The sequence below is a fragment of the Anopheles moucheti genome, chromosome 2, assembly GCF_943734755.1.
Source record: "Anopheles moucheti chromosome 2, idAnoMoucSN_F20_07, whole genome shotgun sequence".
Lineage (NCBI taxonomy): Eukaryota > Metazoa > Arthropoda > Insecta > Diptera > Culicidae > Anopheles > Anopheles moucheti.
The window spans coordinates 53,233,553-53,256,740 of NC_069140.1; the positions used below are offsets into that span (position 1 = coordinate 53,233,553).

Sequence of the window (23,188 nt, forward strand, 5' to 3'; positions counted from 1 at the left end):
AATCAAGCTTATGTAGAGTAAAGGGATGTATATTTACAGATAACTATATGTTCAACTTACGTGCAAGCGCTACTCATTCTTAGATGAACTATTTTAGCTTACAATATACATTGTGGTGTAAAAATGCTTTAAAGATTTTTTAAAAATGTTATTAGTAGTTCACTCAGGTTTCATGATGAACATCATAATTTTAAAACAGGTTTGTCGAACCGAACGCTGATTTTGTGTTATAAAATGGTTTAATGAACCGACTACGGTGTGTATGTCCATACATTATAGAAGCAATAGGTGATGTGAAAAGGTCACTGCATTGCAATACTTTTAAATATATTTAAATTTATTCAGTTTCCACATTACACTCTGCCTATTGCTCCTTGTCAGGTGTTTTTTCATATGCTTTGCACTCCATCTTCTTGTGGTAAATTTGTTCTTCTAATTTGGCGCAAGCCTGCTCAATTTCGTAGTTTTTCGATACTAGCATTACCCACTGTGCTTCTAATGAGCGCAGCTTTTCGCCACCTTGCGTCTGCTTCGTCTTGCGAGCCCAATTTACGTCCTGGATTTCTTTCTTCACCTCCGCCAATCTGGCCTGACATTTCGCCTGCATCGTCACCAACGTTTCCAAGTAAGATTTCCACATCTCGCACCCATAATCGGCCATAAGTTCCAGATTCATGGCGCGTACGGCCTGATGTTCTAACTGCGCCATCGAATTGTCCACACTTTCGCCCCATGCCGATACTTCGTTCATCTTGCCAGCTGGTGGCGGTGGAAGTTCGTACCGTTTCATGCTGAGCGGTTCCATCGGGAGTCTGTTTTGAATGCGTTCGAATTCTGCAGTCATTAGTTCGGTCTCAAACGCGGTCGTATTCAGGGCCGGTAAATGTTCTAAATAGTTTTTCGTTGGCCTATATCGGCGGCATTCTTCCTCTACCATAGCGATTGCCTGCAATGCAAACAAACTGTATCAGTATGAGATGTAGTTGAGTATGAAAAAGTTCGTTATGTACCGCTTCCCGCACGCCAGGATCATCGTAGCCTAGGTCGATGTATGGTAAAGCATCTACTAAAACTTCACCGGCCATTTTATTGGGAAGTTCTGTTTCAATTTCAGACCACCGATTCTGTTGAAATGAGCAACTGTTTCGCAGCGTTTGGTTTTTTTATGTTTGACAACAATTATTTTGACAGTTTGTACATGCGTGTGTGTATCGAAAAGGCTTTCCGCTATAAACATGGCCAGAAAGGCTTTTTTGCAGGAAAACAATTTCATAACATTTGATCCACTCGTGGTTAAACAAAATTCATTTTAACACAGAAGCACATTTATTACAAATGGTAGTAAATTCAGATAGTTTTCCATCGTGTACACACGGTTATTCCCCAGAATATGCAATTTTAGAAATATTTAACACGCCACTGAACTGAAGGTCCGTCTTGTTGACAACTGTCAGGGAAAAGCCGGACCGGGGTGCTTCCGCTTTGAATAGTTCTTTTTCAGTCCCCCGTGGCATGGTGGACGTGCTTTATTGGAGCAGCCAACAAAAATCGTAAAAATTTGGGTGTAAACTTGTACGAAAATGGTAAGTGCACACGGTAAACGATGGTCCAAACCTGGGGCAGCCGTAGAATGATTCCGTAGTTCCAGAAATGGAATTGAAAGTAGCCATATTGTAGTGTGTTTGTGTGATCCGCGGATGCTACCACAATGAATGCGGTGTAGTGGCTTACACCGATTCACATTGAATCCAGGCCGTCGCTGAAGTACGATTATGTGCGATGGAAAAATTGAACATTCCCCAACTGTTGATGAATGGTGAAGTGCCGTCGTTATTGCTGCGGTTGATATTGAGCATGGATACCTGGATACCATGGATGACTGCGTCGTGCCCTAGACGAGAATACCGGAAACGTGTGTTGCATGAGATGAAAGGATAGCAAAGAAAATTGTTTACCGCACTGCAGAACATTTCGATGTGAAGAGCTGTGAAATTGTTGTCCATTTGTGTCCGTTCGCGGCTTTGTGATTCCTATCGATAAATTGTTTTCTAATAATATGCATGTATGTGTGTGTGTTTATCTTTGCAGAGTTTGACGGCAGCGCGCCCTTTGGTCAGTGTGTACACTGACAAAAATGAGGCGGTGAAGGACAAGGGAGTTGCTTTGCCAGCAATTTTCAAGGCTCCGATCCGTCCGGATGTTGTGAGCGAGGTGTCGCAGCTGATGCGCCGTAATCGTCGCCAGCCGTACGCTGTTAGTGAGGCTGCCGGTCACCAAACGTCGGCTGAATCATGGGGTACTGGCCGTGCCGTGGCTCGTATTCCGCGTGTTCGTGGCGGTGGTACTCACCGTTCCGGTCAGGGTGCGTACGGTAACATGTGCCGTGGTGGACGCATGTTTGCCCCGACCAAGACCTGGCGCCGTTGGCATCGCAAGATCAACATCAACCTGAAGCGTTACGCTCTGGTTTCTGCTCTCGCCGCCACCGGTGTACCTGCTCTGGTGCAATCGCGAGGTAAGTTCTAGTAGCCACGGATTCCTTGTTCTTTCTGCTTATCATCGTTCGCTAATAACTGTGCGCTTTTATCGTAGGTCATATCATCGATGGAATTTCTGAGCTGCCTTTGGTAGTTTCCAACGACATCCAGAAATTCAAGAAAACCAAGCAGGCGGTAACTTTCCTGCGCCGGTCCAAGGTTTGGGCTGATGTACAGAAGGTGTACAAGTCGCAGCGTCTGCGTGCCGGTCGCGGTAAGATGCGCAACCGTCGTCGCATCCAGCGTCGTGGACCGTTGGTGATCTACGACCAGGATGAAGGTCTACGCAAGGCGTTCCGCAACATTCCCGGCGTAGATACGATGAAGGTGTCAAAGATGAGCTTGCTGAAGCTGGCTCCTGGTGGTCATGTTGGCCGTCTGTGCATCTGGACCGAGTCGGCGTTTGCTAAGTTGGACGCTTTGTACGGCACCTGGGAGAAGAGGTCCCGCATGAAGAAGGGTTACAATCTGCCAACCCCGATCATGGCCAATACCGATCTGGCCCGTTTGCTGAAGTCGGACGAAATCCGTCGTGTGCTGAAGGCCCCGAAGAGGAAGGTTCATAGACATGTGCGTCGTTTGAACCCGCTGACCAACACACAGCAAATGTTGAAGCTGAACCCGTACGCCGCCGTGACGAAGCGTCGCGCTCAGCTGATGACGAAGTTGCGCAAGTGTGAGCGTTTGGTGGCGAAGGCGGAGGCCAGCAAGAAACCACTGGATGCCAAGCACCAGGCTGTTGTCTACATCGAGCAACAAAAGCGACGAGTGCAGCGAGTGCAGAAGCGATTGGACGCGCGAAAGACGAAAGTCGATAAGAAGTTGGCTGACTACAAGACCGCCAAGAAGGCCGGAAAACTGCCGGAGAAAAAGAACGCGAAAGCTGGCAAGAAAGTCGTGAAGAAGGTCGTAAAGAAGTAAATGCAAGAACGCTGGTTTGTTCCGGTATGCATACTTTATCGGTAACATGTTCTAATTTCCATCGACAGAAATAAAACCGTAAAGCCATCAGTCCTTACAGCTGTGGTGGAAAGAACGTTGCATTAGTTTGTTTCACTGTCCCAGCAAAGTGGCATATCATATATAGGAAATAGAAAAGTGTGGAAATTATTAAAATTATTAATTAAAGTGCGCATGTTTTTGCGGGAAATTCTTTAATTTCCTGCATGAACTTGGTCGGGATAGCTTCACTTGGAATTGATGGATTTTTCTCAAACGCCAGTGTGGATGAATTCGTCCAGCATACGAGAGCTGCAGAATAATATGATCCTCGTATTAATATTGCTTTCTATATCCTGGCATTACTCCTGAGTCTTCTTGAGTCATATCAGAGTGTTTACCTTGTGACAGCTAGGTTAAGCGTCGGCTTGTCGCTTAAGCTCGGAAACCAGTACTAACCACCCTCCTCCTTCTTCACTCTTTCTTGTACCTTTCAGCAAGTAATCTTTCTTCAAACAAATGAATGGATTCGGAAACATAAGAATTCTTCCATAATGACTCTACATTAGATGCAAATTTGACCTGTCTTTCATGCAGTCCAGTTGTAACTTCGTTTATCCATCCAAACATCTTGAGTCTTGTGGCGGAAACATTAAATCAAGAACTCATTCCACCGCTATTTAATATTTCCACAAATCAGGGTTTGAATTCAACAATTCAAACAAAATCAACTATTAATATAGCTGCTTGGTGCAGGATTAGTAAAAAAACAACGATGATTTTAAACTCTTCCCGAATTTTTTTAGTACCACATTTCACATGTAGAGGTGCTGTACTTCAATCGCATTTGCTGTCAGTTTTGTTTGTTTACGAAAGTTGCAATTTCTAAACAGAAAGGAATACGAAAACAATTTCGCTGTGTTTCTACAATTTTGTGCAGCAATGGATATTCTAAAGGCAGAAATAGCTAAAAAAAGAAAGCTGCTAGAAGATAAAAAGCTTGTGGTATGTGCCATCGTTGCCTTTATCATTGGTCGCATGTAGTAACGACTGTCTGTTCGTACCATTACAGGACGCGAAAAAGAAATTTTTCAAACGTGGTGAACTTTTGGCGCAGGAAGAGGTTGAGTATCTCGAAAAGAGTGGATTGAATAAATTTGAAGGAGCTACCAGCAACGGCTTGGCCGAAAAAGATGGCCAATCGACACTGGGAGTTGACCCAAAATATGATTTCAAAAAGCTACCACGGTCGGAAGTGATCAGAAAGCTACGGGAACGGGGCGAACCTATCTTGCTGTTTGGCGAATCGGAGAAAGAATCGTGCCATCGGTTGCACCAGCTGGAAATATCAACCCCGGAAATCAATCGAGGCTTCCGCAACGACTTTCAGGAAGCGATGGAGCAGGTCGACGAGGAGTATCTGAACGAAATTCTTACCTCAAACGGACAAGCACCTGGTATGGGCAAAGCGAAAAATTCCAACGAAGATTACGCCATAGACGAGAGTGTCACTTACGAATCGATACAGGAAATGGCTGTTCGGTTAGGGCGCAGCGGAAAGGATCACGACTGTCACGTAATAATGACGCTCATTCAGTTCTTGCTCAAAATGTGGAACGATCAGTTGAGTGCGGTGACGGCCGCAGAGCGGATGGCTACCAAAGGCAAAATAGCACGGGCTACGTTTGAACAGACGCGACTATATCTGAAGCCGTTGCTTCGTAAGCTGAAGAACAAAACCATCCCCGAAGATATTCTCGACAGCCTCACGGACATTACGAAAAGCTTACTGAAGCGGGACTATATCCATGCAAGTGATGCTTATTTGACAATGGCCATTGGAAATGCACCCTGGCCGATCGGAGTCACTATGGTCGGTATTCACGCACGTACAGGACGTGAAAAGATTTTCTCGAAAAACGTTGCTCACGTCATGAACGATGAGACACAGAGAAAGTACATACAAGGGTTGAAACGATTGATGACTAAAATGCAGGAGTATTTCCCAACCGACCCATCGCGGTGCGTGGAATACGTTAGTAAAAAAGATAGACAAGATTAAATGTAAGTCCGAAGTACAAAAAAAAAATATTTGACGAAATTATTCAATATCCGGACATGATTGTTTTGAAATTGCTTATGTACCATGCATCTGAAAATAGCGTTAAGGTATTAGATTAAAGTTTTTTCATTGCCAAATGGCTAATACACAGACCAGAGTATTGACAATAAAAAATAATACACTTTATTTTCCGTTTGAACAATGAATATGATTCGATAGATTTATGGTACTAACGGTAAAACATGTATGTACAATCATACAACAACAGGATACTTAAGAAAGTTGTTTGGCTCGATTTGTTGCTCGCTCCACTGCGTTCATAACGGTGCCGCGCATCGATCCCTCCTCCAATGCATGCACTCCATGTATAGTCGCTCCACCGGGAGAACATACTTCATCCTTCAGAACGGCAGGATGTTTCCCGGTATCCAATACGGTCTTTGCCGCACCCATCACTGTTTGGGCGGCGAGTTGCAGAGCCATTGCACGTGGAATTCCCTGTTTCACTCCTCCGTCGGCCAGGGCTTCGATAAATTCGTATACATATGCTGGCCCACAACCAGCCAACCCGGTAACGGCGTCAATTTGGTTTTCCTTCACTTCGTAAGCAAGTCCAAGAGTTCCAAACATAAACTTAACGTTTTCGTACAGAGCATCGATAACATCGGTGGAGCACGAACGACAAAACACTATACAACCAACGCCTACTTGCATCGGCGTGTTAGGCATTGCGCGGACCAGCTTCGAACTATCTACCAATGGCAGATTTTCCTTTAAGCGATCAAGCGTAACACCTGCCATTATAGAAACAAATAGTTTAACGTGGAAATTTTTATCATTTTCAGCTACAAATTTAATGTCCCCCACTATCTGGAGGAAAATTTGTGGCTTCACGCAGATAAAAACAACGTCCGCTTTGGAAACTATCTCTTTGTTGTTCGTGGTAACGTGCGTAACCCCCAGTGGGCACCAACGGTTTCGCAGATTTTCAAGATTTGTGGCCGAAACCCAAATTTTTTCCGCTTTCACGACACCTGAGGAAGAAACGGATTGGAATGCATAGTGCTCGGGAAGGATACAGTATTGTTGCATTGGATACAAACCTTTGTTGAGCAATCCAGACGCAATAGCATAAGCCATATTGCCACCACCAATGAAACCGATCGTTTCGTTCAGTGGTAAAGCCATTTTTATACCGTCGTAAAAGTTGCGAATAAAGGATACAAAATTCTTCACTGCATTCACAGTGAAAGTAAGTTTTCGATTCACCCACACGCAGCCGATATCAAGGGCAACTATGTTGAGGATAAACAATCAACAGAATCGTATCCGTGTATCAGCGACGCAAGCCTACGTATCTCGATGTTATCTAATCAACGCGTATTTAATTGTGTCGTCGATTTCCCTTTCCGCGATAGAATGCGAATGACAGCTGATTTGTTTACAATTTTATTTTTTTATTGCACTGCCAACATTGCACAAAGGGCTGTTCATTTGGTCATTGTGAGTTGCAATATTCCAAACATCCTTCATGTACGGCGGTGCGGTGAAAAATTCGTGAAGCGAAAAAGAAAAGCTAATTTTAAAAAGGCCGCTTGTAGTACCAAATTACCTAAAATTTTACCCGTCTATGAATATCCGCGCAAATAATAACTCAGAAGTCGTTGCATAAACATCATAACCTCACAAAAGCAAGTCGTGAGCTGAAAAAGATTAGTACCGATCCAAGGACTCAGTAAATGTGTCGCTCTCCAACATGGCCGGTAGATTATCTGTCATCAAATCAGAAAAAGAAATTCATCGTTTTGTAACTGGTGAGCAGATAGAATTTCTACGCGGACAGTTCCGTTGCCGCAACGACCATCTAACCTTGGTGGAATTGCGTGAATTGCTGTGCGGAATCGGACTGGAATACACGGATGAGGAGTATCGGAACTTGTGTCTGCAGATAAACACCGACCACGATGAGTACTGCCAGTGGGATGAATTTATCAGCTATCTTATACTCGGCTTTCAGGACGATGATCCACTGGGAGTAAAACAATCGCTTGATCCTCCTATTTCGGGCGATCTTTGTCTGAAGTTGCGCCGCCAGGTGTACACTATCACAAAGATCGATTTTTGTCCAATGGTGTACTACGTAAGTGAGCTCAGTATTTTAAACTTCGAATCAGTTATTGATAGAGTTCTCATGCATTCAGGACGGCAGTATTAGTTGGTCGCAAGGACACTGGATAACAACGTCTCGCGAGGGTGTGATACAATTTTGGACGGAAGACTGGAAACCGGCCATGACGGCTAGAACGACACCGTCGAATTTGAAACGATCCAAAACTTGGGTGCTCGAAACCGTTCCTCTTCCAGATGCGAGTATGTTCTGCGTGGCTGGACTGGAAACGGAGCTACGCTTCTACGATGTCGTTGCGTCGTCCTTCACGTTGAAGCTGGTGATTGAACGACTTCCACATCCAATTAGTGCAATGGCGTATCGTTTTAACCATCTCGAACCTGGCAAGCTTATCACGGGTGACTACGACGGTCACTTACGCTTGTTTGTGTTTCATCCCGAACGAAAAGCGACATCATCGAGTGAAACATTTGGCACAATCACGCGCGTTACCCTACAAGATGTACAATGCGGAAAGTACTCACCGTTGGAGTGTATCGATTATGGACGTCTTCTACCCGATATAGTACGGTCGATACGGTTTGTTGATAGCCTGGGAAGCTTCGTAGCGTGCGCGGAAGAAAATCCTCTAATTGCCACTCGAGCCCGATCACGTTCGGAACAACCATGCAGCATGATCATTCGCTCACTGGATCTTTCTGTTGCATTGATGACGAGGTTTTACGTTCCACGTGGTGTGACTTGTTTCGCGTTTGAACCCTCCAACGAGCTGCTTGTTTCTGGTGGACCGGATTGTGATCTTCGTTTGTGGGATATACACCGACCTGATAAGCCGTCCGTTGTGCTTGTAGGGCACACCTCGAGCATTACGTTTGTTTTCCTGCAAGATAATGGCGAGAAGATTTACAGCCTTGATCAGAAGAAGATTATCAAAGTGTGGGATGTGCGCAATCGGGTCCTGTTGCAAACGTTTAGCCAGTTTTCGACCGTGCTCGTGAAAGGCACTCCAGCCTGTGCGTACTACAATATGCGTGAGCGGGAGCTTGTCGTAGCCAGCAATAAGCTATTTGTCACGGCCTGCTGTCCTGAGATTGCGCTGGATCGTACAGATGGCGATAGTCATACCAAGCCCGTATCGGTGCTGTTGTACAATGATCTGTATCAACTGGTAGTCAGCTGCGGGTTCGACAGTTTCATCATAGTTTGGGACCACCGGTTGAATCGAAAGATGACGATCATCACGGAAGCGCACACGCAGATACGTAATGGAGTGCTGGAACCGGTAGAAATCACGGCAGCGTGCTTTGACGGGAAGCAGCAGCTGCTATTGACCGGTGCACGCAATGGTTCGTTAAAAATCTGGAATATTAGTGGCCGAACGTGCATGCGCACGATACAAATGGACGACGATTGCGAAGTGACAGCCGTATTTTGGCAAGCGAATCGTATTCTAGCAATGGGCTGGAATCATCGGGTCGTAGAATTCGCTGCGTTCACGGAGAATGATGAGTACCCGCGCGGACTGCAGTGGCGCAAACTGCACTCGGATGATATTCTTTGTGCGGCGGTCAGTGGTTCAATGCCTGGCGTGATGGCCACTTCCAGTTACTCTGGGGAACTGGTTTTTTGGATGCTGGAAACAGGCCAGCCGTACTGCCGGTTTGACGCAACCAATCCTCGATCACGAGTGCCGATCTTATTCCGCGAAGCTCCGGAATCAAAACCTCACAAATTGGCTCCAAGGCGGTCTATGTTTGCAGTAGCTTCTGGACACTTGGCGCAGCGCCGTCTGTCCCGGGTCGTAATGCCATCCGGGTTAGAACAGATGCGACGGCTTTCGATACAGTCATTGCTGTTTCTCCCAAACCGTCCGATGCTTGCTGAGTATGGAACAATGGTTGGTTCGCTTGATAATGGAACAGTCCAGGTGTGGTCGCATCACCCAAAAGGAGGCTTCAAGGGACAGTTTAATGGAATCCATATGGCAGGCGATAGGATAATAACGCTGGCAACTGACAAAGCAAACAGATTCCTTTTCACCGGTACAGCATTAGGATACGTTAAAACGTGGTACATTGAAAATTGCTGGTGAGTATATTTGACTTGTAATATTAAGCAATTTGAAATTGAATATATGGCTTTAAATGTATCTTCAATTATAGGATACCGAACGAAGACAAATTCCATGTGAATAAACCGGCGCTACGAGTCATGTTTCCATTTCTACTTAACGATGTTGTACCGGGTCGTGCTAAGCGGTCCGCCAAAGATCAACCCAAACCATGGCTACTGAATTCCTACCAAGCGCATTGGACCTGTGTTACTGGCCTGATATATCTAGACGCTACGGGCCTGTTGTTGAGCTGCAGCAGTGATCGCACTATACGCCTGTGGACCCTCGCAGGACGCTACATTGGCCTGCTGGGTAGCCCAGTAACCTGGGAACCATTGGCGACTGATTTACCTCCGCCAGAAGGCTATCGTTTCCGTATTCCGCCGGATTTGCAGCGAGAGGTAAGTTTTACCACGGCGAAAGTGTTACGAGGTGGGAAAGATTTCCCACGAATACGAACCATAAGTGGTGGAGGTGGCTTAACAAGCAGTGGAATTGTTTCGGCTGATCGACAAAAGCACACACCAGCGATAGAGACGTACGGTTGCGCGCTAGTTGAACCGATAGTGAATACAACTGTGCTGAAACTACCATCCAAAGAACCGAAATTGCGGACGATAAAATTGGAACACACCTATCCCTCGTTGCCGTTGTATGGGCACATGGTACAGTTTCCCATCAAAGCAATAGAATATTCGGCACAACTTGAACTGATACTGAAAAGAACGGAAATGCTAAAATTTAAAGAAGAACCGCATGACCGCGATCCATGAAGTTGGTCACGGCAGTTTTTTGATGGCTTGGAAAAAAAACGGATGATACGACAAACACATTTTTATTTAAAAGTAATCTCAAATTGAGTAGGTTTTTATTGCTGTATTTGGACGCTTGTTGCGCTTCCACGCAATTGTAAGATTAAAATTGGCTGCGATGATAGAAACCCATTTTCCTACGCTCATTGCATTGCATTGTACGATTACAGTCTAACGGAGTACTATAAATATCGCCCCGTTCCTCGAGCGTGATTGCATTTCCCTCTAAATGTAACCATAGTACGGTAAGCATGTAGACCTGTTCGGAATCCACTTACTACGGGCAGTTTATCGTTCAGTTCTGTGGCTTTATAGGCACTCTCTCTATTCAGAAACGATATATGTGAGCGTCAATATTCGTACATGGTTGAGGATGTTCAACCGTTCGCTCAACACTATCCTCCGTGGAACTTGGTATATTAGGTGTTTCAACTCTGAACGTTCCTAAGCACGAGCACGAGCGGCTTACTAGTTAAATGACTGTATATATTTACACACTATAGCCAACATTTCGCCTGCGGTACCAACAAGTTACGTTGGTACAATGTTTAACTAACTATTTATAACGGAGAGAGTGGTTTTCTCAAAACGGTGGTATACTCTCCAGCGTATCCTTAGCGCACCAATCCCTTCATGCGCACAGCGAATAAATATAAAATTGCGCAATCATTCATTACCATTCATGCTTTGCAATGTCTTCGTTTGTTATCTATCTACTGCTACTATGATACACGATTTTGTTTTAAAAATTGCATACTTATCTATTCTGTCGTTAAAAAGGGAGTTGCTTACGCTGGCAACTATTGGCATAAAACGTAGAAGAGAAATTAAAACGATAGTCAATAAAATGCCACATATGTCACAATATTTTACAGCGGTATGCTAAACCTATTCGAAGTGATGATACAGTTTTCGTCGTGTCCGTTCGTCAACACCGGCCCCACGTGGTCCTCTTAAGGCATGGTTGAGATAACCTTGTCGTCGAGACCGAGCCCGAGTGTGTTACGTGCTCGGATCGCTGGAACCCGGCTTTACAGCTCGGTAGTAGTTTCCGCATCGGATCGATCTAGATCGTTTAGATAGGAGAAGGACAACTGGTTGTAGTCCCGTTTGCCGAAACTGACGTTTTCGTTCGTAGCGCTGATGTGGTTCAGCTGTGGTTGCGATTGTAGATCTCCGTTTTGTCTGTAAGGTAAGAAACGCAATTCGTTCAGTTTAACTGCCCGTTGTGCCGGAAGGATCAGCAGTAACGTTTAGCTTACCGTATGTGAAACAGAGGATTCGTTATTGGCACATCATTGTAGCGATTGTTCCGACCGAGCGTGTTTGTCACTATTTCTGTCCCGACGTAACCGCCACCGTTGTGCATCTGGTGATGGTGGCCCTGGTTAAGGTTGATGTTGTTCGATGCATGGTTGGCATTGTTGTGCGGTACGTGGTTGATGTTCCGCTGGTTGCGGCCAAGCGTGTTGAACGTGTTGTTCTGGGCCATGGTTAAATTATTCCTGTTGAGCGTATCACCATACCTGTTGCAGATAAGTCAGAGAAACACAATCAGAACATTTCTTCCATCAAAACGGCATATGCTTCCTGCTATGAAGTTACTTACCCATTGATGTAGTTATTGCGTTCGGATTTTATGCGTCCGAGGGTTAACGTTCCGGGCACCGTTCCATTCCCTCCTACTCCGCCGGAAACCAGCGGATTCAGATAGTTGTTGCGGTTCATCTCGAGCGTTCGGTTGAGCGTGTTTTGGCGATTGTTGATATTGAGATTGTTGTTGTTTTTAGTGTTATTGTTATTGTTGCGCTGCAGTGTGCCAACAACAGCGGTCGTTGCGTCGGAGTTTGTAGGACTGTGTTGACCTGCGAGAGTGAAAAGGTAAAAAAACCTTTAGTGCATCAGCATCACAGTGGAGGTAAAAGCAAAAAAAGGTAATTGACACTTTAAAAACGTTTTGAACTGACCATTTTCTTTGTGTGTGATGTAGCTAACATTGTCGAGGCTGAAGGCATGATTTTTGGCGCTAAAGTCAAGCTGCAAATCGTCACCCTCGTCCGCAAGTGGAACAGCCATGGCAAGGACCTGCGTTTCGTACTCTTTCAAGCTGGTCGGATTCTCCGACGGGGCTTGCTGTTGGGAATTGATCATTACCGGATCGTAGCGTACGGGGCTAGCGGGAGCAGTATACTGGCGCATTCTTTGCTTAAAGTTTTTGTATCTACACGGGTCGAAAGAAGGGGCACAAGGCAACAGAAGAGTTAAGGTGAGGATCAATCTAGCAGGATTTAATTTTGCTTTCTGGAATTATTGGCATGCGCTACTTACTTGGACCAAGATATGCAAATGTATACGATTCCGATCGAACCGAGAATAAGTATTACGATGGCAACGGCAATGAGTGCAAACGGAAAGACGTCATCATTACCGACGATGGTTGCTTTGATTTTCTGTATAGGCAGCTTCGGTTCGATCGGTCCGAAAATGCCCTGTGCCGTAGCACGTGCAATACTGGATGCTTCGAAATTGATCTGGGACAAGATTGCCGGTGCGAAGACGCGCTTGGCGATTGTGCTTGAGTTTCGCTCGAGGATGCGTTCCGTTTGCGGATCGACGGCGTAGAACCTGGCGAAGAGGAATGGGATATCATGTATTGCACAATGGAGTAACTTATTTGCTTACTATCGATATGATTCGATACTTACCATACATCGGTCGCTCCGGCCATCTCCTCCGCAGTGCCATTTTCGTTCAGCACTTTGCGAACGCTAAACCTTTCGATGCCTGTGATCAGCCCGTCGGTTTTCTCGTGCAACAGCTCCTCGAGATTGCGTGCATGGCGACGCATATCTTTGGGATTCGAGTCCAGAAACACAAGCGTCATTCGATTGATGTCGGCAATTAGGTTAACCACAATGCGGGCCCGCGCCTTGTGTACCGTGCCGCTGGTGGTGTTACCATTATTGTCACGCGCTTCCACCAAAAACACGAGCGGCATCTGACGGACACTCTGGAGGGATTTCTGAGTCTTGAGCATCCCGGTGTCCTCGCTGATGGTGAAGTACGAACTCGGCGCATCGTCGTGCGGGATCTCGTTCAACTGTTCGTCCACGTCCACCAGCGTGTACTTGATCTGACCGAACGCTCCTACGTCACGGTCGATTGCCTTCACCTGCAGCAAAGGTGTTTCGATGTCCGCATCGGCATTGATCACAGCGTAGTACGTGTCGTTGCGCGTACTTTGCTGATACGTCTTCGGCAACACAAACTGTGGCACATTGTCGTTCTCGTCCTGCACGATCACCTTTACGGTGGCCGAATTTTTGTGCTGGTTTACAAAATATTTGTTCGATGCTAGCCGAACCTCGAGCGTGTGGCTGGTGGCCGTCTCGTAGTCTAATGGTGCGACCAGTATCAAGGCGCAGGCATGATCTTCAATAGTGACGCGGAACAGTTTCTGCTCATTATTGCCATCCCCTACCAGCTCGCAGCTGAAGCCACCGTTGTGTTTTGTGGCTTTCTTAGAGTTGATGATTTGAATGAGCTTAATTGTCGCATTTACGCCGGTGGACTCGGGCACGCTTGTAGTGTAGCTGTCGTCACTGAACGCGAGTCCCTGCACCTCGAGGTTCACGATACCACCATTCTCTAGGCGCGATTCGGCAGAATCACCATTGGGATTGGCTGGGATATGGCCAACATACACGGGAAGCGTCGAAACACTGCTCAGCTGCGGTTCGCCCATATCAAACGCCCGCACATCAATCAGATACTCGCTGTCCTCCTCCTTGCCCAAGTCATCACGTATCCGCACGATTCCGGAATCCGCATCGACCTGGAAGTACTTGAGGGCTTTGCCGCGACCGACCAACTCGTACCGCACCACGTTGCCTGGCGAGGATCCGTCACCGTCGACGGCCGGCATTGAACCGACGATTGCACCGATCGGCAGATTGTCGTTGATACTGATCGGTTCGGGGATCGATACGAATACGGGCGGAATGTCGTTCCGATCCTCCACCTCCACCATGATCCGGATGTAGTCGCCCGGGTTGGTGCCATTGTTTTCCAGCGTACCCACAATCAGCTCGTGCATCTTATCCTTCTCGTAGTCCAGCCCGCGAATCGTCTTTATCTGGCCCGTTCGGGCATCCACCTTGAACAAATCGCCCGGACCGCGCTTCAGTGCGTACGTGATCTCGGGTTTCGTGTCCGGATCGAATGCACGCACCGTGGTGACCGTCATATCAGGCACATTCTCCGGTATTTTTATCTCCACAGTTGACTCCATAAACCGGGGCACTTCGTCCGGCATGTCGCGCACTTTCACCGTCACACTAGCCGTCCCGAGGCGCGGCTCTGGTGCACCGTCCTTTGCCGTCACGACGAATCGGTACTCCTTCTGCTTCTCGTAGTCCAGCGCCAGCTTCGTGCGTACCTCGCCCGTCTTGGAATCAATCTTGAACGGAATATCCGACGGAATGGTGTACGTAATCTCCGCGTTCATACCTTCGTCGGCATCGGTCGCGTGCACCGTTCCAATTGCGACGTTCTCCTTACCCTCGTCCACCGCAAACACGTACGGCAACTTGCGTTCGTCAAACTCCGGATTCTTGTCGTTAATATCCGTGACCTTGATGTTCACGGTGGCGCTGCTCGCCAGTCCGCCGTTGTCTTCGGCTCGTACGATCAGCTGATAGCGCGTCAGATCTTCCCGATCAAGTTTGCGGATAACGCTTATCACGCCACTGTCCTTGCCGATCGAGAACTGGCGCAGATCGTTACCGGTCGTGATGGCGTAGCTGACCGGATCGTTCTCCGGGTCTTCCGCTTTGAGTACGATTACGGTCGAATTGATTTCGGCTCCCTCGCTGACCTGCACCTCGTACACCGGTTTGGCGAATCGGGGTGGTTTCGTGTTTGGTCCGGGTGTGATTGTCACCTCAACGATGGCTTGGGACGACAAACCGCCCACATCCGTGGCCTGTACCGTGATGCTGTACTGCTCACCGGCGTTCAAACGCGTCCGGGTTTCAATCTCACCCGTGGCAGAGTCGATGGCAAATTTGCTTGCACCGTTGTTGGACACGTGGAAGATCGAGTAGGTGACGACGGCATTATCGGCTGCATCGTTATCGGTGGCATGAACCTTCGTCACAAGCCGTCGTCCGTCGCCGGCCATCAACGTAACCGGGGCGACCATTGCCAGCTTTGGCGCGTTATCGTTAACGTCGCGCAAGTGCACCGTAAGGCTCATCGGTGCGCTGGCGGCATTACCGTTCGCTTCCCGCGCCACAACCTGGAAGAGATATTTGCCCGGACCGGGCGGATCGCGGTCCAGTCCTTCCTCGTTAACGCGCAGTATGCCTTCCTTCGATACGGTGAACGACGGTGTCGTTACCTCGTAGATGTACTCCATACCTTCACCGTCCGGGCCGAGATCTTGATCGGTGGTCGATAGCTTAATCGGTTGACCCTGCGCATCCATAACCACCGTTCCGATTGGGGAGTTTTCATCGACAAACCCCTCCGTAGCGGAGATACTGATCATCGGTGGATATGCATCGACCGGCTTCACGTGAATCGACAGTTTGGCCGTGGTGTAGCGCTTCATATCGGAGACCTCCTCCGCCTTGACGATGATGTCGAACTTTTTCGCCGTCACCGAACCATCGACCAGTTTCGTCTGCTTCAGCACACCGGTCTGGGGATCGATCTCGAAATAATCACCGTAGTTGCCCGGGATGCCGCTCAGGAAGGTGTACCGAATCGGTGCACTGATTGTGTCGAGATCGACCGCCTGAATTCGCTCGGGTGTTACCGTCAGTACGCCCTGCAGTGTGCCGGCCGGTACGGAAGCGCTGTACTCCGGATTGAGGCATGCCCCGTCCAGCAGTACGCATCCGCGGTAAATAAAGGACGGGTCCTGATCGTCCGAGTCGGCAATGTCGATCGTTAATGTTGTTGTAGCAGATAGGCGTTCGCTGGCGTTTCGTGCACGATCCTAAAAATATATACATATACGGAGGTTGATTATTAGAGTCTCTTCAATGGTAATAGTAAATGCGATTAATTGAATTTTATAACAAGTTCATCTGGTCGCAATACACACACACACACATACACGTATTGCAATGAAAAGAAGCGTTGTGAATACAGTCTTTAAATGGGAGCTGCAATGCCCAATAGCTCCAAGCAGAGTTAAAGGTAAAGGTGTGTCATCTTCTGTAAAAGCTATTCTGAGTGATTGCTGTTCGTTGTTGGAGTGCCATTTTGGAATATTCATTACCATTCATTGAAAGGGAAATCGAATCGGTAACTGTTGAACTCCCCTAGGGAGTTGAAACGATTGAAGTTTTATCGGTTCCTTTCACCTGAGAACGGGATCAGTAATTGGAGTCGTTTTTAATTGCTAGCTTTACTCAACTGGGCGGGATGTGCCCAGAAGCAGGTGAAAAAAAACGTAACGTCATAAAAAGTGGAGTGGAGTAATAAAGTTCGGTTTAAAGTTTGTGTTAATTGATAGTTTATTGATATCGTGCCATGCTAAAATTGGCGACCACACGATTGACGCCTTGGAGCGACGAACAGTACCGATAGAGGTTACGATTTAAAGACTGTTCGGTATGTGTTCGCTACCTGCATTGTGAAAATGTCGCAAAAACTATTAATGAAGTCGCGGAGCCTAGCTAAAGATATGTAAATCGTGCCCATAAATGGTTTGTTTCGTACAGGTTAGGGTCAATTTAATGGTTTCGAGCCAAATGGTGCCCAATTTCGTTGAATAAATACAACCTTTGTGATTCGTGCGCGCCGCAACAAAAGACTCGAACGATAAAAGTAAGTGTAACTAAGAGTTCAATTGTAAAAATGATGCTTTAAATGTAATGATATGAAGTTTTTTTTGTTACAATATTTATCTAAATGAAGAATCGCAAAAATAGTAACAAAAAACCATGCTGCGAAACCATACCAATCCAGCACCTCCAGAGCAAACATTGAACTTTACAGTTAGCTTCTCTTTCTCGAGATGTAATGGCCACCATGTCGGTGATTCTCGTTGCCTAGATCGCGTGGATCAATAACAGCTTTGCCGGGCAGGCTGTAACAATCAATGGCATCTTTTGTACTCAAGGATTTTTACTTCTTCTGCGAGGAATTCCATGCCGGGAAATGCTAAGTTGGTAATCCTTCTAGACAGTTCCCTTCGAATGGTTTCATGTACCCTCGGGTTAACGCATCACATCAGCTTCGCCGTGCGCCATCATTCTGACGCATGATGCAGATTTCTGTCTGATCTGACATGTTTCTTTTCGCGGTGAATCTAGTCCGATCATCATCATCGTGATCGTCGCTATTGGTGCGAGTTTTGTTCTCATCTCTCTGCTAGCGAATCGATCAGCTCATATTTCAGACGAAGCAGCATCAGCACCTTCCAACGTCCGAGGAAGGAAAAAGGGAAGATATCATTTAAAATTCTCGTTACACACATGAACAATCTTCCGAAACGACCATGTCTCTCTTTTGCTTCATTGCGTCCTCTTCCTTGTTTTGTTGCATCGTGTAGAATTCCCTTCGACGAGATGCAAATTGCAGTAGTATGTGACGTGACGCATCTCGGTACGTTTCTTCATCGCTGCACGGTTGCTGTCGACGGTCAATCGGTTCATTGGCACCCTGTTAGTGGTAACACATCGGTAGCCTGCAATCTCGCGCCCAATCCACCTCGTGGTCATTTGTCAAGCATCGGTAAATTGAATGTAATTGCCATCGGACGGGGCTGACGGTGTTGGGCAACAGGCTCATTAATCATCTGCCCTTTCGAGACAAATGCGCCGCAAGACCGCTTGTAGGGTGCACCCTAACACCATCCCATTGTTACGGGGATGGGTGCGTGTAGAGACACCATTTTTTTTAATTAAAATCCTTTTAAACATGAAGAATAATGCAGCGCCCACCGGTTCGATCGGTGGCGTTTCGATTTTGGGTGGTTCTGCACAGTGATTGCAAACAATGGCGGAGACCGCGAAGAGATTACAAGACACGTGAGCGGTGATTTCAATGCGCCCGAAAAATGGAAACCCTTTCCCAATGCAAACAGTTTCTGTCAACGCAACGCCACCCAACGGGACCGAGGACGACCGTAGTCCAAGCTATTTCTCGGTCGTTTTCATGCGTTGGTCAGAGTTGAAGGTTTAGCCTTGTTTTTTTTTGTTCGAATCGAATTAGCGCAGCCCGACTATTATTAATTATCACTATCGGTGTTCTCGTTTGCTTGTTGCTGTGTGTCCGCTGCAAAACAAAAGTGGTCAAACCACCAGCAGCAACAGCATGTTTGTTATTTTATTTTTTTTTGTGGAAATTTGGAACATGGTGGGAATGGGTGTTAAATTAACCACCCAAGGAGAGGAGGCAAGTTACCGGTTGATTCCCGCTGTGATAGCTACGGGTGTAGATGTTTGTTAACTGCTTGTTGCGACGTGATCGTATCATGATCGAAACAGACAACCTTTTCTTAAATTTGGGAGTAATATTTTAAAGATTATTTATTTAAAAGAATTCTAAACTAGACCTCGATAATTAGGATACTTTAGACAAACATTTACTCGTACCAGAGCAAAAACTCACTCGTATGTTGGGTGCATTTACATCATTCACAACATTGTGAGAAACAGCGTGAGATTGATACGAAGCGTGTGATTACAAAAAGAATTGTGATTTCAGGAAATAAATATATTGGGAAATAATGATGATTATTTGTGATCAGTTTTAAGCAAATTTAATCATCACAAATTTTAATTTTATTTCTCAACTCTTGAATCCGCATGTGCGTAAACAGGCTTCCAGAATTGACATTCACTAAATTGTGCACACGATTCCATATCTAGTTCTTGCGATACCGTGTGAAGTGTTTTGCGCTTCACTATCAATCTCACGCTTTATCTTATTCGCTTGCGCGATTTAGTAAGTTACGCACGCCATATCATTTCTATCGCCAACCCCTGCATTATCATTAACATTATTTATCAATTTATCATTAATATCAAAATTTAAATTTTATTTTCATAAACATGCATCAAACAAATATTATATTGCCCTAGTATTGATTGGCATGCAGCATGCAGACAAACGCATAAAAATGCTACAATTCAAACTATTGAAGTGGTGGCCGCTTATGCTGCCCTTAGATAGATTAACTTAATCATTCTACTCAAAACGCGTAACACCAAACTGAACGAACCCGACGGGAAGGTATGCATTTTCCAATTAAATTGGCTCCTCGTGGAACGCGTGTGCCTTACCCGTCTTGGTCGCTGGGGCACAACGAGAACACGGCAAGCCGCAAGCCAGGTAGCCTAGCATTAGCAGAGAAGTCAAATTCGAAGCCTACCGAAGTACAATACCGGGAAATAACTATCTTTAGTTCGGTGCCAACGGCGTTCCGAGGTGTTCCGTCGATGGCAAACCGAGCGACGCAATCGACGCCATCGGGGCGGGCTAGGCTCGGCACGTAGCGTGGCGCCTTTAGCAGAAAAGATAAAGTTGTTGTGGCTATCGGGGTGGAAAATTATAATAAATTGATCACGACTTTGGCTAAAAGGAAATGGAGGTACTTTGGTTCGGGTGTTTGCCGGGCAGTGCACTCGCTGTCGTATGATTTTGGCGCGAGTTGTATTCTTCGGTACGCTCGTTACTACGACTAATATCGAGGATCCACTTGAATGGCGATCGAAAGGGAAACTCGTTGGTCAATGGTTCAACGGACACGATCCACCCGAGTTTATCACTCTTGCTGACGACCTTACCGATGACCGGCCGTGTGAAGCGAGAACAGGTAATTGACGCCTACTTCGATTGCGCACGTCATCTCATTCCCGTCCATCACCACAACTCTATTCCCGGAACCCGGAACTTATGGGGTTTAGTTTAGTGATGGAAACACTAAGGCAACAGCAAATGTCCTCCAACTGCACGTAATGGTGCGGAGTTACCGTAGATGGACCAGCCACCAGTCGAGCGGACGCTTCCCTCTTGCATACACCACCGAGAATGCAGCCTAACCCCCGAAACGGTGCCGAAACGTACCCCAAAAGGACAAAACACTATCGCCACCAGCACCAGCGACTAATGACGCAACGCGTTGCTGGCCACAAAGTGAACAAAGAGACAACAAAAAACTTGCACCACGAATTAAGATCACAATCTTTATTATCTCTCGTAATTTAGCTCTACATTTGGCACCTTGGCTGGGTGGTGGTACTTGCCGTGGTCGGTCGGGTTGGCCTATTAACGTGACTTGTTAATTCTTTTCACCTGCTTCTTCCCGACGTTGGTGGCTCGGTTGCCGTTTTGCACATTGGGTCGTGTTTGCCCCTTTAAGATGTTGTATTTGAAAACACCAAAAAAAAAAACAATGCCTCAGCGAGTGCGTTGGCAGCTTTCAATGGTAACAATATTACGCAAGTAGAACTAAATTTTTCAATGTCAAATCGCAGCAGAATAGTGTTGCTTGGATGGGACTTTAGTTGGATATTTTACGCCGCTTACAACACACCTTGCCGAAATCATTAATGCTCTTAAACGAAAGGGGGGGAAAAACAACGTTCAATTAAGTTAATTGAATATTCATTTTCAGTTTTTTATCGTGCTTAAGTTAGAATAGCAAATGTTTTTTTAAGGTTATACTACCGCCTAATCATTTTATTACAACTTGGTTTATTACTGTTTGCCATTTCTTTAAGTGATTCATAAATGATGGCATATAAAGGAATCTAAAAAAAAGCTTACAATAGTTTCAGGATGAAAAGCGTGCCGACTTATAAGTGGAATGCAAATTAGAGCTTTTTTGTAAAAGTCAAGGCACGAAATCAACTAATATTTACACTGTGGCACGTATAAAAAAAATGCGAAAATCTGTACTCCTTTATAAGATTTTTTTCACATGGTTAAGTGAAGAAAAATTAAAAAATAGTTAATAAACCATGCTATTCTACATTATTCGATATGGCCACCGTTGTTTTCCACTACTTCCTGCAGGCGGCCAAGGACCTTCCAAATGTATTCACCATACATTGAGTTCCATACTTTTGTAATGGAGGCTTCCAAAGCGTCTACATCGGGGTGATAATCTTCACAGGCTGTTGGAGTCTGTGCTGGAGGCCAAACATTGGTAGGTCAAAAAGTCATGATATTCTTCAGCAACTCTTAATTCCTTTTCCAGGTATGATACGACTCTCCGACTAGTTGGAAAAGACCTGATGCTGCTCGTTGAAGTTCTCTTTCATCCAAAGTAAGACCTCCGCCATCAAAATGCCCAAAAAGACATCGGTATTCAAAATGATATCGTGTTCAACGCATTTAGAAGCAATTGCTCTGAAAACCATTATTTCAGCGAATGGTTCAGCACGGTTCACCTAAACATTTCCTTTTCTGGAACATTCTCCAGCATCTGAGATTTACCACGTGTCATGTGCTTTAAATTTTAATTCATCTTTGACCAATCGCTTCTTTATTTTATTTTTAGAGATTTTCATCTTTCTTCAATTGTCACAAGGATTGTACTCGATTACGTTGTAGTATTTATTTCACGGATTTCTCCACTCTTGCACCACAAGTTTTAAAGACGTTGACCTTCAAGAAGGATACGTTAAATGTGGTATACAGTGGCAAGATGGCACTCCATGGCCTACGCAATTTGTTTTGCAAGTTTTCCCGCGTGGAGCAAACTAAACACGACTTCTTTCGTGGACATCGTACATCGTATTGTATTAACATCTCTTGATAGCTTGAATCCTAAAGGTCACATAAATTTCTAATATAAGTAAAAATATTGTTTCTATATAGCAAAAAAATATTCTTTTAAAATTTTCGCATTTTTTTATGGGCCATACTGTACGTTGAGAAGATATTTTAAAAGCAAACTGTCATGTTTGACGTTGCCATGCAAGTGTGTTCTAGTTTCGCTACATTTCGTATTGGGGCAGGTTAAGGATCATGCAAAGTATCAGGTGGCTCCATGGTGTGCTCCACTCCACTGCCGAGTTGCATTAAACAAACGCAACCGTGGAATGCAGATCGTCCGTATCTGGCCCAAACGAGTACAACAGCATTAGATAAACCAGAAACAAAAATACACAACCCCAAACGGAGGTTCATCGTGTGCTGTGGCAGCTCGCTCGAAGAAGCCTCCGCCAAACCCGCCTCGGTGGGATGGGGTAAATGGAGCAGAAGAAAGTCCACTGTGGCGAATCATGTCCGGGTGGGGGGAGAGCATATCGAAAAAAGGGCAAAAACAATTTACCCATTCCGTAGGCTAATTCCAGCTCCAGTTAATCTGTTTCACCTTATACGCCAGCCGCGCACCAAGACCGAGTTTTGCAAATCGTCGGCAGACGACTAAAAGCAACACGGCAAGACAGAAATGTCCTGTGTGCCACGGGGTTCGATAGGGTGCTCCCCTGCTCTCGACACTTGTGACCGTACGGCTACCGTCCAGCTGTGGTTGTTTGTTTTGGGGTTGCGCTTCTGGAGTGCGCATTCCAACGGCTGCTGGTTGCGGTTGTACGATATTTATGCAAATATGCGACGGCTAGGGCT

At 45.9% G+C, this 23,188-nt stretch overlaps 6 protein-coding genes across 6 annotated transcripts in view; 3 read left to right on the forward strand and 3 right to left on the reverse strand.

Annotated features, from left to right (window-relative positions):
* Nucleotides 1–125: 125 nt before the first annotated feature.
* On the reverse strand, nucleotides 126–1,155 carry LOC128297766 (pre-mRNA-splicing factor SPF27). Its single transcript, XM_053033458.1, has 2 exons — nucleotides 1,011–1,155; nucleotides 126–946 (listed from the first exon to the last, which is right to left on the reverse strand). The coding sequence occupies exons 1-2, from the start codon at nucleotides 1,083–1,085 to the stop codon at nucleotides 365–367; spliced, it is 657 nt and encodes a 218-aa protein (XP_052889418.1). The 5' UTR covers nucleotides 1,086–1,155; the 3' UTR covers nucleotides 126–364.
* A 280-nt stretch (nucleotides 1,156–1,435) lies between these two features.
* Nucleotides 1,436–3,578, forward strand: LOC128299740 (60S ribosomal protein L4). Its single transcript, XM_053035784.1, has 3 exons — nucleotides 1,436–1,583; nucleotides 2,089–2,515; nucleotides 2,593–3,578. Exons 1-3 carry the CDS (start codon nucleotides 1,581–1,583, stop codon nucleotides 3,456–3,458), a joined length of 1,296 nt encoding a protein of 431 aa, XP_052891744.1. The 5' UTR covers nucleotides 1,436–1,580; the 3' UTR covers nucleotides 3,459–3,578.
* Nucleotides 3,579–4,378: 800 nt separating this feature from the next.
* On the forward strand, nucleotides 4,379–5,587 carry LOC128298004 (pre-mRNA-splicing factor 18). Its single transcript, XM_053033727.1, has 2 exons — nucleotides 4,379–4,481; nucleotides 4,549–5,587. Exons 1-2 carry the CDS (start codon nucleotides 4,419–4,421, stop codon nucleotides 5,536–5,538), a joined length of 1,053 nt encoding a protein of 350 aa, XP_052889687.1. The 5' UTR covers nucleotides 4,379–4,418; the 3' UTR covers nucleotides 5,539–5,587.
* Nucleotides 5,588–5,721: 134 nt separating this feature from the next.
* LOC128297378 (uncharacterized) lies at nucleotides 5,722–6,931 on the reverse strand. The gene is made up of 2 exons (XM_053033009.1): nucleotides 6,642–6,931; nucleotides 5,722–6,572 (listed from the first exon to the last, which is right to left on the reverse strand). The coding sequence occupies exons 1-2, from the start codon at nucleotides 6,724–6,726 to the stop codon at nucleotides 5,812–5,814; spliced, it is 846 nt and encodes a 281-aa protein (XP_052888969.1). The 5' UTR covers nucleotides 6,727–6,931; the 3' UTR covers nucleotides 5,722–5,811.
* Nucleotides 6,932–7,294: 363 nt separating this feature from the next.
* Nucleotides 7,295–10,552, forward strand: LOC128310334 (WD repeat-containing protein on Y chromosome). Its single transcript, XM_053046956.1, has 3 exons — nucleotides 7,295–7,678; nucleotides 7,740–9,754; nucleotides 9,829–10,552. The coding sequence occupies exons 1-3, from the start codon at nucleotides 7,295–7,297 to the stop codon at nucleotides 10,550–10,552; spliced, it is 3,123 nt and encodes a 1,040-aa protein (XP_052902916.1).
* A 657-nt stretch (nucleotides 10,553–11,209) lies between these two features.
* LOC128296789 (cadherin-99C) overlaps nucleotides 11,210–23,188 on the reverse strand; it is a 63,802-nt gene continuing 51,823 nt past the window's right edge. Inside the window, exons 6-11 of the mRNA XM_053032274.1 lie at nucleotides 13,297–16,595; nucleotides 12,920–13,216; nucleotides 12,559–12,812; nucleotides 12,201–12,456; nucleotides 11,854–12,117; nucleotides 11,210–11,776 (exon numbers count right to left, since the gene is read on the reverse strand). Coding sequence (XP_052888234.1) covers nucleotides 11,623–11,776; nucleotides 11,854–12,117; nucleotides 12,201–12,456; nucleotides 12,559–12,812; nucleotides 12,920–13,216; nucleotides 13,297–16,595 — 4,524 coding nt within the window. The 3' untranslated portion in view covers nucleotides 11,210–11,622. The remainder of the gene's footprint in view (nucleotides 11,777–11,853; nucleotides 12,118–12,200; nucleotides 12,457–12,558; nucleotides 12,813–12,919; nucleotides 13,217–13,296; nucleotides 16,596–23,188) is intronic.